Here is a 12,662-nt window from a genome sequence, read left to right as displayed (position 1 = left end):
TCAAGTCCCCCCTATAACCTTCCCCCCAATAACGTGGTACTTATTCAAACCTTGTAGGGGGGTTTACTGTATAGGCATATGTGTTATTAAAATTTATTAAATAAAATTTTAAATGGAGATAGGTTTGGTTGAGAATACTAAATTGTTGACAAGTCTGACTTTTTAATCACATCTACGCTGGTTGTACCATCAAACAGGTATCATCATAATAGGCAGAGACCTTTGTTGGCAACTCTCTTACTTCCAGCGTCACTTACAACTAAAAAGTTTTATTCAGATTTTTCAAGGAAAATAATAAAATGTTCACTCTTAGAATAACATTTTATTAAAGTAGTTTTACTTAAATTATGTTGTACCGTTTCCTTGGGTATTAAAGTTTTTTTTTATTCCTAAAACACATCAGGTATTATAATCTGGGAAACATTTTAGTGGAAGAGGTTTGATGTTTAACTGTGGATACACAATAATATTTGAAGGAGTTTTTCTGGGATAATAATCTTCTACGAGGTTTTTGTCAGCTTCAACAACTTTTCGATCATTTTTTTTGGCGGAATCTAAAAATAAAAACAATTTATTCATTAAATTAGTTTGGAATCAAGATGAAGTTGTTTTAACCATGGCCAAAGAAAATTGAGCCTTGTTTCCAGGATCTTTTTTTTCCAAAATACTATAATTCTGCTCTATAACCTGATGTTGGCTTAACATAGTTATAATATCTGGTTATAAAACTTTGCCTAACTTGGTTTATATGTATGTATATGTTGCTGACAAATAGTAAAATCGGCCACTCAATCGGGTGGCTAACTTGGTCATAAAACTCCGGCATTCCATCGATTGGCTAGGCCATTTGTTGAATAAATTTAGATAGCTCAACATTTAACGAGATGGCTGGTTGAAAACTAGCAATAATATAGAATAGTATAAGAAGTATAATATTGGGAAAATTGTTTTCAGCCGTTGCCTAGTAGAGCCAGATGAACCTCACCGACATGATAAAGGTTTCAGCTTCTTTACTTCACAAAGGTAAACAGATGGAAGAGTTGAGGAAATGTGGATGTAAACCAGCCAATGACAGGTCATAAACCCTGTAAATGTCTAGACTTCCATATTACCTTCTCAAAAATGCTTTTCTTCTCTGTTGCAACAAATTTAGATCTAAATAACTCCCTAGGGAGGAAATCCAGCCTGTCTGCAAACATTTGGACATACTCAAAACATTGTTGACATTCAGCCTTTTCATTAAACGATGCATTCAACGTTATGTCAAAGCATCTGTTAGCTATTCAATGGATTGCCAGCAATTTATGAACCGCCTAGCCACTTCGTTGAGTGGACGATTTTCCTATTTGGCGGCAACGTATATATTGTCAGATTAGAAATGCAGCAACCAAATACATATTAATCGGTGTTACCATGTCACTCATCTTTGATATTTTCAACAGAACCTTGACTCAGTATTCTTTTAATGCTTTCACAAACTTAATGTATACATTACACAGAGTGCATGATAGTTTAATTTGTGCAACTAATTCATACCGAGCAACCCGTGAGGCCAAGAACCCCATCATGTTTACAAATTATCATTAGTTGCTGAATGCAGCTTTAGAGGGATTTATTATTTATAATTACAAGAAGTATTGATATTGCTGATTTTCCGTAAATATAAAGTGACTTCAAGCGCAGAATGGATGAGTTTTATAGAAGAAATAATCTAAACATGTTGTTGATGCGGTACCAGTCGCAAAGTTGTTCCAAGCCAAAATGTATTGTTCCATCATACATAATTAACTTATAATCACGCGGGATATTATGAGTTAATGGAATAATTAGTTGAATATTTAAAAATTATAATGTGTAATATTTTACTTTTTGGCTTGCCATTGATCGCTTCATACTCCTTTAGCTCGGTGGGATGCACTCGCTTCTTGTGATCTCTCATATTAGAGTTGTCTACAAATGTTTTATCGCACCAAAGACAAGAATACGGTCTGTGACCGGTGTGACGACGTGTGTGTAACTGAAAAACATAATAAATCTAAATTATGTGAAAACATGTACTTGTATAGTACATAAAATTAATAAATAGATTTAAGGTATCAACAACTATAATTAAACATTAACTTATCTTTTATAATTAACAAATTACAACGGGGATAAAGAACATTTTAGATAAGGAAAAATGTTCTCCATCCCTGTTATAATTTATTAATCTTAATGACTTCCTAGGGGGTGAATTCCAGTATTTTGTATACAAACATTTGAATAAACTCAAAATATTGTTATATATTATAGTTGAATTAAAAATAGATTTTCCATACTATCAAAAGTTGCCACCTGAGAAAGGTAAAACCAATAATCTTTTAATTTGAATATCTTCTTTAATTAGAAAAAAAAAAACATTTTGCATGTGAAATGAGTTCCAAAATACTTTTTTTGTTTTTTTTTTCTCTTAACTTTTAGCCTTTTTTAGAAGTTTTTTTTTGTAAATTACCACCATGAACTTAATTGCATAGGGAATTATATTAGTTCTTACTGATTGGCTGTATTCTTGGTGGAATTTCATAATAATTTACCATCAATAAAAAATAATAATACACTTACTTTCAAATCAGACACTCTTTTGTAACCTTTGTTGCAAAAAGCACACAGGTATCTCTCAGTGCAGTCATGAACAACCATGTGCTGACGAAGGGTTGCCTTAGTATTCAGTATTGCTGGACACTCGGGACATTTGTATAAAGTGTCACTGTGAGTGTCATTGTGCCTCTTCAAATGTGATTGTTTTTTAAAACTAAAATTGTTAAACACAAAAGAATTGCTTATCCAGAAAAAATATATATCCATGCTAAATTCTGGTTCTTAACCACCAACATTTTGAAGCATTATTAAAAATTAAAACAAATAGGAATAATGCTTAAACAAATGGTGGTTACTGATCCCAGTACTAATGTGACAAGAGTTTTAACATACAAGTATTAAACTTTTTTATAAACATTTAGACAATTTTAAAATATTGTTTACGTAAATAATTTTTTAAATTTTAATTGTATATATTATAATAGCGTTCTAGGTAACACGGGTGAGCTCTCATTGGCGGACCACAGAATGGTTTATTTGTATACAGCTAACACATTGGCTCATTCTTGAATACTTTCTGAATATCAATGGAAGAAAAGTTTATAAAATAGCATAAAATTTAACCAACATAGTATTACAAATTTGCAGCCTAAGGGTCAGCAAAGAAAGGGGCAGAATAACTTTAAAAAATAATAACACATACTTAGATATTCTTCTAATTAAAGAACAATTTTAGAGAGGAATGGGCTTATTTTCCAATAATAATTATTCAGTAGGTACACACTTATTTCAACCATTTATGCTATTTTTTTTATTTTTTTTACATTATTTCGCCCACGAAACACATTATATACATGCATTAGAACTTTATTACATACATATGTGTAGAATATATCAAACAACTGTAATCTGGCATTTATTGATATCATTTAGTAAAATTATAGATGTCAATTCATACATTATTTTGAAGTCCAAGCGAGTCAAATGTTTGGATGAAACTCAGAATTTAACATTTCTTGTTAATCTCGCCAGGTTACAAATCCAGGACCTCATACATGGTTGCCGAAGACGCTATAGATAATATAAGCATATTTACACTTTTATGATGCAAATGATTCTGGTGTTCTTTAATAAAATTATTTTTTTGATGATATTAATGTATTCCGTAATAAGTAAGAACCGTTAATATAAAGTAATATATTATGAAACTTACCTGCTCGGACAAATGGAACAAGTAAAATTCTTTTCCTCAGTATGCACAATTTGATGTGATTTTAGATGTCCATTATTCTTAAACAATCGCCCACAAACATCACATACTATCGATGCTACTACTTTTTTGGTATTATGCATATTTTTAATATGATTTTTTAGACTTGATGGAGTGTGGTAACTAAAAATTAACAAAATAATTCATTTTAATTCTTTCACTACAGCAAAATTTTGTGTTTTTAAATCACAAAAAATTTTAAACAAGGTACATATCAAAGGTGAAAGGGCAAAATTTACTAAGCGTCATGAAGCAAACTACAGAAAAGCCTATCAAAATATTTTTTTTAATTAATAAAAAATCTCACATTTTAAATCTTTATTTCAATTATGTAGGAATCACGCCAGTAGAATATGTTTATATGAGATTTTTTTTATTAATTAAAAAAAAAGGAAAAAAACTTTAATTGGCTCTTCTGTGAAATAGCTACATGTAGCAACATGTCGCTTAGTAAATTTTGCCTTACCACCGCCGATATTTATTTAATTTATGGATTGTATTGAGACTGATTATTATTTCCTGCAACTATAAAGGTACACATTAATGTATGTACAGATTTCTCAAAATAAGTGGAAATTTATCAGTCAGTCTCTTGAATGGAATCTTTACTGTTGATTTTGCTTTTGCCATCCCTTGGTTTTACTTTTTTTATTAATTTTTACACCTATAAGGCTTTCACATACATATAAATTATATAAAACATAAATACTTGAACAACATACAATTCAAGAAATACAGTATTTAGATAGAAGGAATTAATAGAAGGAAATATGTATAGATGTATAGATACTCTTATAAGACAAAAAATTCTGCATAAGATATAACAAATTACTAAATAATCAATTAAATTAAAAGAAATGCAACTTTTAGAAATACAGTATAAAAAATTTAAACCGGTAGAGATACATAGTTTGAATGGAGATTGTTCTTAATATAAGAAAATAAATGTTGAGTACTTACATGGAGCCACAATTTTCACAAGTAAACACAGGCCGGTCTTTAATGGGCATGTGATAATTTATTTTATGTTCACTAAGTCCTTTTTTATATTTGAATTTCTTTGCACACTTGTCGCAAGAATGTGGATGAGTAATATCTAAACATTTTCTGACATGTCTATCAAGTAATCTTGGTGTTATGAAAACTTTTTCACATTTCGAGCACCTATAATTGATATATGAAATAAATTGTAATTATAAATTAAATTACTAGTCACAAATTTGAATAAACTAACCATATTACAAAACAAAGCTTTAAGAATTATTTTGAAAAAAAAACCGATACACAAGTGTAAATTTGATGTTAAATAAATTAAAAGTACTAATATATCATCATCATTCCCTTTTCGCACCTTATAGGGAACTGCATTGGTAAATCAATTGCAGCGTATCTTGATAATTTTTGTTGCATGCAGATAAGATGATCAGTCTTACGCTTCAGGTGCCAGTCAAGGAACTATGAAATATTCTAGCGTAAAAACACCTTCTTAAATAAATATTTCATGTCAACCATGTCGGAAATCGAACACGAGACCTCTTGCATGGTAGGCAAATGCGCTGACCACTACACCACGAGGCCGACAAATAATATAATATAAGCAAATAATATTTTATAGTATTAAGATATTTGTGTATAATATTATTAATTCTAAAAGAGACAGAATTTTGGAAAAAAAATGATCAAAGCCAAGATGAACATGATCACAATACCAGAGAAAAGGTAAAAATTAGACTTCTATTTAGAAAAAAAGCAAAGTCACGAAATTCAATTTTATATAAGGCAGTAAAATAATATTATGATATAGGAAAAACTGTTTATAAAGAAAAAATGATAAAACTCAAACAGAAGGGCTAAGAAATATGTGCTTAACAAGTTACAAATTAAATATATGTACATTGTTCTTATCAGAGCACACATAAGGATATGTTTATGTGTGCACTATTTCAAGATTCAAAATAAAATTAATAATAAGTAGACATTCATAAATTAAGTGTAATAATTCAGTTACAAGAAAATAAAAAAATAAAATTATCTACCATTATAATTTTGCATCATAATATTCCTATCCGCACCTGTTGGTTAATAGGGCAATCTAATGGTAAACCAAATTCACCTCATCTCAATTATTTGTTACATGAAGCCAATATGATTAGTCTTGCCCTTAAGGTGTCAGTCTAAGGACACTGAATATTGAAGCGAAAAAACATATTTTAGACCAATATTTCATATCAAACTTGTAATGAATCAAACCTGAGACCTCAAGCATAGTAAGCGATTGCGTCGACTACTACACTACGTAGACGACTTATCTCGTATCAGGATTTTTACCTAATTGTAGCCACCGAGTCAAAAACACTTACGGATAATTTATTTTTAATGAAAACAAAAAGATAACATACTTTCCATCGATACCAGCACTGTGTCTCTTGATATGGCGAATCAAGTTAGTTCTACTAGTTAAGTAATCTCCGCACGTGCACAATACTTTTATATTATCAGAGTGGCAGGATCTTGTATGGTTTTCCAGTTGGTGAACATAGCGGTAGACATTTGAACATAAGTGACAAGCCAATCTGAAAATACAAATGTAAACTATGTAAAAAAAAAAAAGAGAGATGTTCACATTTGCTTATTCTTTTAAGAAATATTTTCTCATAATATATTCTGTTTTTTGTTGTTTTTATAAATGTTTTTTTTCTTTGTGTATTTTTTAATGTATTCTATATAAAATCAATAAATTTTATGTAAATAAAGCAAAATAATGACAAATTACAATTAAGCAATTTATCGGGACTTAAAGACTATTTTTTAAACAATCTCTCAAACTCCTGTAAGCATTACGAACTGTTAATTATTTGTAACAGCGTGTTTTTATAAATCAATTTTGCATACCAACAGTCACAGGTAAGCATTTTGAGATAATGTCAAATTCCAGTCACAATTTCTATTTATGAATTGTATATGATATTAATCAAGGCATTAACTATTTTTTTTAATAAAAATGACCGAAAAGGGAGGTAACAATATTACATGTTAAGTATGAAAATATATAAGATTGCTGGAAGGTATGCAGAAATATTTATTTTGGTGTTTGTATACCGTGTATAATATGTATAAGTCACTGCACAACTCTGCTTCGGAATATCTAAAAAGAACTATGCATTCTGAGTGAACTAGCTAACAGACGTCATGCTCCTACATCAGCTACATCTACGGCGATTAAATTTGATTACTACACATGGTTACTGGCACTTACGGCCGGGCACAGGCCCTGCGCCATAGAATGCTCTCCCAGCAGAAGCGCAAAACTGTGAGTGAAGTGATGTTTCAGTAAAAACTTAAAGCCCATCTGTTTTCTAGATCATTTGAATAAATCCGTAGCAAGAAAAGAAAAAAACTAAAAATTTGAACTTATATTTTAAGTCAAATTAAAATCAATATTCGTAGAATCACTTAGTAAAGCGTCCTTGAGGTTATTTTATATTACGAAAAATGGCACTATATAAGTTATCCATAATAATAATACATAATACAACATGGAGTTAAAAACTGGTAATTAAACTAAATGCAGAAATAATCACATATCGCAAATGAATTGAACAGAGATAAAAAGAAATTACACATATTTTTTTAAAGACACATCCTATGTAGGATGACTGGAAATGCAGAGAAAACTGTAACTTGAAATTAAAGGAAAAAATAATTATTTTCAGTATCTCTCCACTGCTGGAGTAGGGCTCATTTTTTTCCAATCTTCTCTCCTTTGGGCTTTTCCTATCCATCTGCGACGGGGACAATATCATCAGCCCACCTTTTCTGTGGTCGCCTGGTGCCCCTTTTCCTGCCTCATGGTCTCCCCCTGAGAACTCTGGGTACCCGTCAGACCATTCCCTCTCTGGCAACATGACCTGCCCATTGCCATTACAGTTTATATTATGAATATAATCTAAATATTCTTAATTTAATATACATAGTGAATTTCATTAATCCCTATTTTATAAGAAAATTACTAAATGTTCCAATTTAATTGCCATCAGCTCCTGAAAAAAAAAATTAGCCTAAGCTGAGTTAAAACTTGTAAACAAAACATCAAAATTTAACAGATTATAAAATACATACTTGACTGAAGAAAGATCTAATCTTTTTCGCCTTACACGCGGCTCTATTTCAACTTTCATACGCTTGGAGTATTTTCTTGGTCTACTCTTAGTTTTCAATGGTTGTTTTTTTTTTTTTTGACCTGGTATCTTCCTTGGCACAAAAGTAAATCCTGAATCATCAACTTTCGATTTTACTGCTTTTTTCACTACTTTTTTGAGGTTGACATCGAAGTCGGGGTCATCTTCCTTTTTTGTTTTTTTTATTTTTTTCTTCTTTTTAACTGAAAAATCAATATTATCTTTGGTATTTCAAGATAAATTATGCAAAAAGCTAGTAGCAAATCATAATATAAGCGTGGATACAGATACTATTTCACCATTGGATTGACACTGGATGGAACGCCACACACGTCTATCTTGACAAACTATCCTAGCTGTTTTAATTTTACACATACTCGTATTATGGTCATTTAACTATGTGGACATTTGTCATGAGCAAATTTAAAGGTTTAATTTATCTGATCATGTCAAGTCATGAAAACATTTATTTTTGACTGTACATATTTCGTCGTGACCGACATCGTCAGATTGGTGACCCGACTGGAATCCCGGTCACTGGTAAAAAATTTATAAAATAATTATAAATAAAAGTGGAATAAAACTATTAAGTATTTTTATTATTATAATTAAAATGCAGTTCCACCAAGAAATGTCAGTAGAAAAACTCAATGTACATATTTAAGTGAAGTTAACTTTTCAAAGAGGGGGTAGCATTATAATTGTAAAAATAAAATATATATTTGTAAACATACTATGTAAACTGTTACCCTAATATTTTCTATCGTGTTGATTTATTCTGAAACAGACGTTTACGTACATTTTTTTAAGTTTACATATATTTTTATACATACCCATAAGTGCAACAGGAATTTTTTCATCGTCATTAAATAAATCGCTGTCATCGTCATGAAAATCATCACTGAGAGCACCACGGTCATCAATTTCATCTTTGAACGAGTGTAATACATTCCCATCATGGTTGGTTAAAACGGCTTCGAGTATTGGGTCACCTAAAACATTTTTTTGATCCAAAAGGTTTTCTAACTCTATCTGTGCATCATTGCACTTAGCAGCGAACTCCTCGAAAGACGATATAACGACCCTGCATGATTCACAAACGCTTGTAGGCAAATAATCACCAGGTGTTATCTGCAAACATGAATTAAAACAAAAATAAAGGTATTATTTTTGACAGTAAGTTATGAAAATGTTTGGCTCGGAAGAACCATACCTTTATTGAAAGATACTTGAAAATAATTTCGGATAACTTTTCGTCATTTTCTACCGTTGTCATTTTATTGTCACTTATACTAATTTCGGCGCAAAGCCGACAATATAAAATTAAATCCATCCCCATCTTTCAGCTACTCTTCCTCGCGTTGTCAAAGAACGAACTGTTAAAGAACGAGAACCGATATCAACAACCGTAGGATTTTACGACAACTTTGTATTTTACACTACGTTAACACATTTTATTGTCAATAATATTATTTACATTTATAATAATTATTTATATTTGACATTAATCCTCGAACTTGACAATCTTGACATCCTGACGTTCCCTAATATCTTTGTCTTTGCAATTAGTAATAGTTCTACATTATCTCTGGTCTTTGCAATCTTCGCATGGTTTTACAGATTTCTACGGTTTTCCAGAGATTATTGCAGTTTTCTACCGATTCCTGCGAATCCTGCGTAGACCATAGATACTGTTCTTTATGAATTAAAATTATAAAGGTAGTCCACTCGCCAGAGATAATGTAGAAATATTACATGTTTGCGCTCACAGATTATATAGTACAAGTATTTGCGCTTGGGAATCAGGCGTTTGGCTTACCTTGCGGGGATTTGGAAAAGTGTCTGAATTTTTTTAAAGTGAAAAAATATATATTTGCGTTCTTATGATTTCCCCTAAAATTTCAAATTTGGAGTCATTTTCAATGAGATGTAAATAACTCGTTAGAAAATGGGAATCAAGTTGTGGTAGAGCGAGGTTCGTATCTTAGACCTTTGATTTGCACAAATCAAAGGAAGCCACAGATTAGATAATTATATTTATACCGCCGGCTTGAATCGATGAACGTTCAGAATCAACTGGTGCATTCACAAGCGAGTGGATCTTGACGTTTGGCTTGCGTACCTTGCCAAGCTTTTCACTGAGCGGCTTGTGGCCTGCGTGTGTGCGTGTAGAAATGGCACTGTTTTCAGCTGTCAAGTTCTGTGTCTGATCGATCAATTGACTCGATTATGACTTTTTCAATTTTTTTATTTTTTATTTTATTTCATATAATATAAAGTTACAACATCTTAACAAAAAGAAATACATAATAAAGCAAAAGTACAGAAATAAAAAAACTTAATGCTTTTATTTATTCATTTTTGCATCATACAGCCTGTAACTGGGAGTGTGGATCATCGGTGGCAGAGCGATGGGGACCTGAATGACTATTGATTATACCCCCATGTATGTTCAGTGGTTTAAAAGTTATTCGGATTTTTAAGAAATTTTAGTAAGAATCCGATTTTAGCCTGGATGTCCCAAGAGCAGTCAAACTATTGAATCTACGATCATATTTTTTTCTGAGTAGCTCAATAGTAAGCCTTTTATCCTGCAATACAGTTAGAGCCCTTAAAACTTAGTTGAAAAATTAATTTTTGACAATTTTTTGTAAAGATTATTTTTTATTTGGAATTAAATCGAATAACGACTCAAAAAGAGAGTGGTTTATATGGGAATTATTATTTTTTGAGTGCGATGACACTTTGCTTCATATTTGGCCACACTGATGGTTAAAAATCAAATAAATATGAACACGTGAAATCAAAAATGATGATTTTCATTTAGAACATTATTGCGACCTTCAGCATTACCCAAAACAATTAGGTTGAATTAACCAAACCGTTTTTTTTTCATTTGACGTTTAATCATCAGTGTGGCCATATATGAAGCAAAGTGTCATCGCACTGAAAAAAATATAATCCCCATATAAACCACTCTCTAGGTAGAGAAGAAAGAAATGTGGAGATTTTTTTCATGCGTTTACACTTTGCTTTATATCTGTCCATACAGAAGATTAAACGTCAAATCATATCATCATCATCATCAAACATAAGGATTTTTGTTCAGTATATTATTGCGACCGTTTAATCATCAGTGTGGCCATACATGAAGAAAAGTGTAGTCGCATGCAAAAAATAAAAACCCACAAATTAACCACTCACTACCCCAGTGAGAAGATTCAGAATAGCCCCCAGTGGTATTCTGAACACTTTCGCGAGTGTAGAGAATGCTTTTTTAGATAATATTTCATTTGTAAATAAGTGTTCTGTATGCTCGCTAAAATGTACCAGCCCAGAGATTTTATCACGGAATATTGAAGGACTGGAAGTAAATGTCGAAATACATTGTTAGTAAATATAACATTTATATAATGAAGACAGTTCCTTTTGATTTATGCACATCATCCACATTTTTTATGTATATTTTCAATACATTATTATGTCAAAAGCTTTTAAATTTGAGTCGATTATCATAGATTATAACTTGTAACCAATCCAAATATTAAAGAAATGTAACGTATTATATGTACAACTTTGCTTCCGCCGTTTTTTTTCGAAATTTGAGGCCTTATTGTAAAAAACTGGTTGTACATTTATGATTTCACTTTTGGGCAGCGTACGAACCCCGAGTTGAAACAACTGGTCATCTTTTGAAGTAAGCCATGAATTGATTAAATTTTTTGCTTCTTCATAAGACTGAAAGTACTTGTCAGCCAGGTCGTGTTCAATTGATTAAAAAAAGTGAAAGTCAGAGGGAGCATCGTCTGGAGAATATGGCAGGTGGGGTAGGACTTCCCATTTCAATGTTTCTAAATATGTCTTGACCGCTTTCGCAATATGGGGTCGAGCATTGTCATGCTGCAAAATCACTTTATCATGTCTCTCGTTGTCTTTCAATACTCGGCTCAAACGCGTTAATTTGCAGTTGATAACGATTGCCTGTGATTGTTTCACTCAGTTTTAACAGCTCATAGTACACTACGCCGAGCTTGTCCCACCAAATACAGAGCATGACCTTAAAGCTGTGAATATTTGATTTGGCCGTCGACATGGAAGCATGGCCAGGAAATCCCCGTGATTTTCTGCGCTTGGGGTTATTGTAATGGATCCATTTTTCATCCCCAGTCACAATGCGATGCAGAAATCCCTTCCCTCTTTGCCTTTCAAGCAACTGTTCACAAGCAAAAAAACTCCGCTCAACATCTCCTGGTTTTAACGCGTACGGCACCCAATTTCCTTGCTTCTAAATCATTCTCATGGTTTTGAGGTGTTTTAAAATGAATTGTTGAGTCACTCCCAATGATCGCACTTCTTCTTGACTTTGACACGAGTCTTCATCAAGTAACGCGTCTAATTCTGCATCTTTGAAAATCTTCTCCTTCCACCGCGATGGCTGCCTTCGACATGAAAATCGCCATTGTTGAAGCATTGAAACCACTCACGACACGTTCTTTCACTAATGGCAACCTCGACCATACGTATTTGAGAGCATTAGATTAGCCTTTACTGCCTTTGCTGTTGGAACTTGTAACACATTGACCAAAAACATTATAATCATATTAGTACAATTCATATTTTTATTGTGAATTTATGTA

The 12,662-nt window shown here is 31.9% G+C and overlaps 1 protein-coding gene across 1 annotated transcript; it reads right to left on the bottom strand.

Annotated features, from left to right (window-relative positions):
- Positions 1–302: 302 nt before the first annotated feature.
- On the bottom strand, positions 303–9,592 carry LOC148279451 (uncharacterized). Its single transcript, XM_088229949.1, has 10 exons — positions 9,503–9,592; positions 9,239–9,401; positions 8,859–9,156; positions 7,967–8,228; positions 6,247–6,420; positions 4,808–5,011; positions 3,791–3,970; positions 2,602–2,791; positions 1,867–2,017; positions 303–554 (listed from the first exon to the last, which is right to left on the bottom strand). Exons 2-10 carry the CDS (start codon positions 9,362–9,364, stop codon positions 400–402), a joined length of 1,740 nt encoding a protein of 579 aa, XP_088086075.1. The 5' UTR covers positions 9,365–9,401; positions 9,503–9,592; the 3' UTR covers positions 303–399.
- Positions 9,593–12,662: the final 3,070 nt, after the last annotated feature.

Source organism: Micrasema longulum, unplaced genomic scaffold (genome assembly GCF_059751315.1).
Source record: "Micrasema longulum isolate JH-2025_06_02 unplaced genomic scaffold, ASM5975131v1 h1tg000724l, whole genome shotgun sequence".
NCBI lineage: Eukaryota > Metazoa > Arthropoda > Insecta > Trichoptera > Brachycentridae > Micrasema > Micrasema longulum.
This window is presented reverse-complemented; position numbering and strand designations above follow the sequence as displayed.

What these genes read in the sequence shown, in the direction of transcription:
- LOC148279451 (XM_088229949.1), bottom strand. Translation starts at nt 9,364, where the DNA reads ATGGGGATGGATTTAATTTTATATTGTCGGCTTTGCGCCGAAATTAGT. An exon ending in TTAGATCTTTCTTCAGTCAA is followed by an intron (nt 6,421 to 7,966) that starts GTATGTATTTTA and finishes TTGTATTTTCAG; the next exon opens with ATTGGCTTGTCACTTATGTT. An exon ending in AAAGAGTGTCTGATTTGAAA is followed by an intron (nt 2,018 to 2,601) that starts GTAAGTGTATTA and finishes TATGTTTTTCAG; the next exon opens with TTACACACACGTCGTCACAC.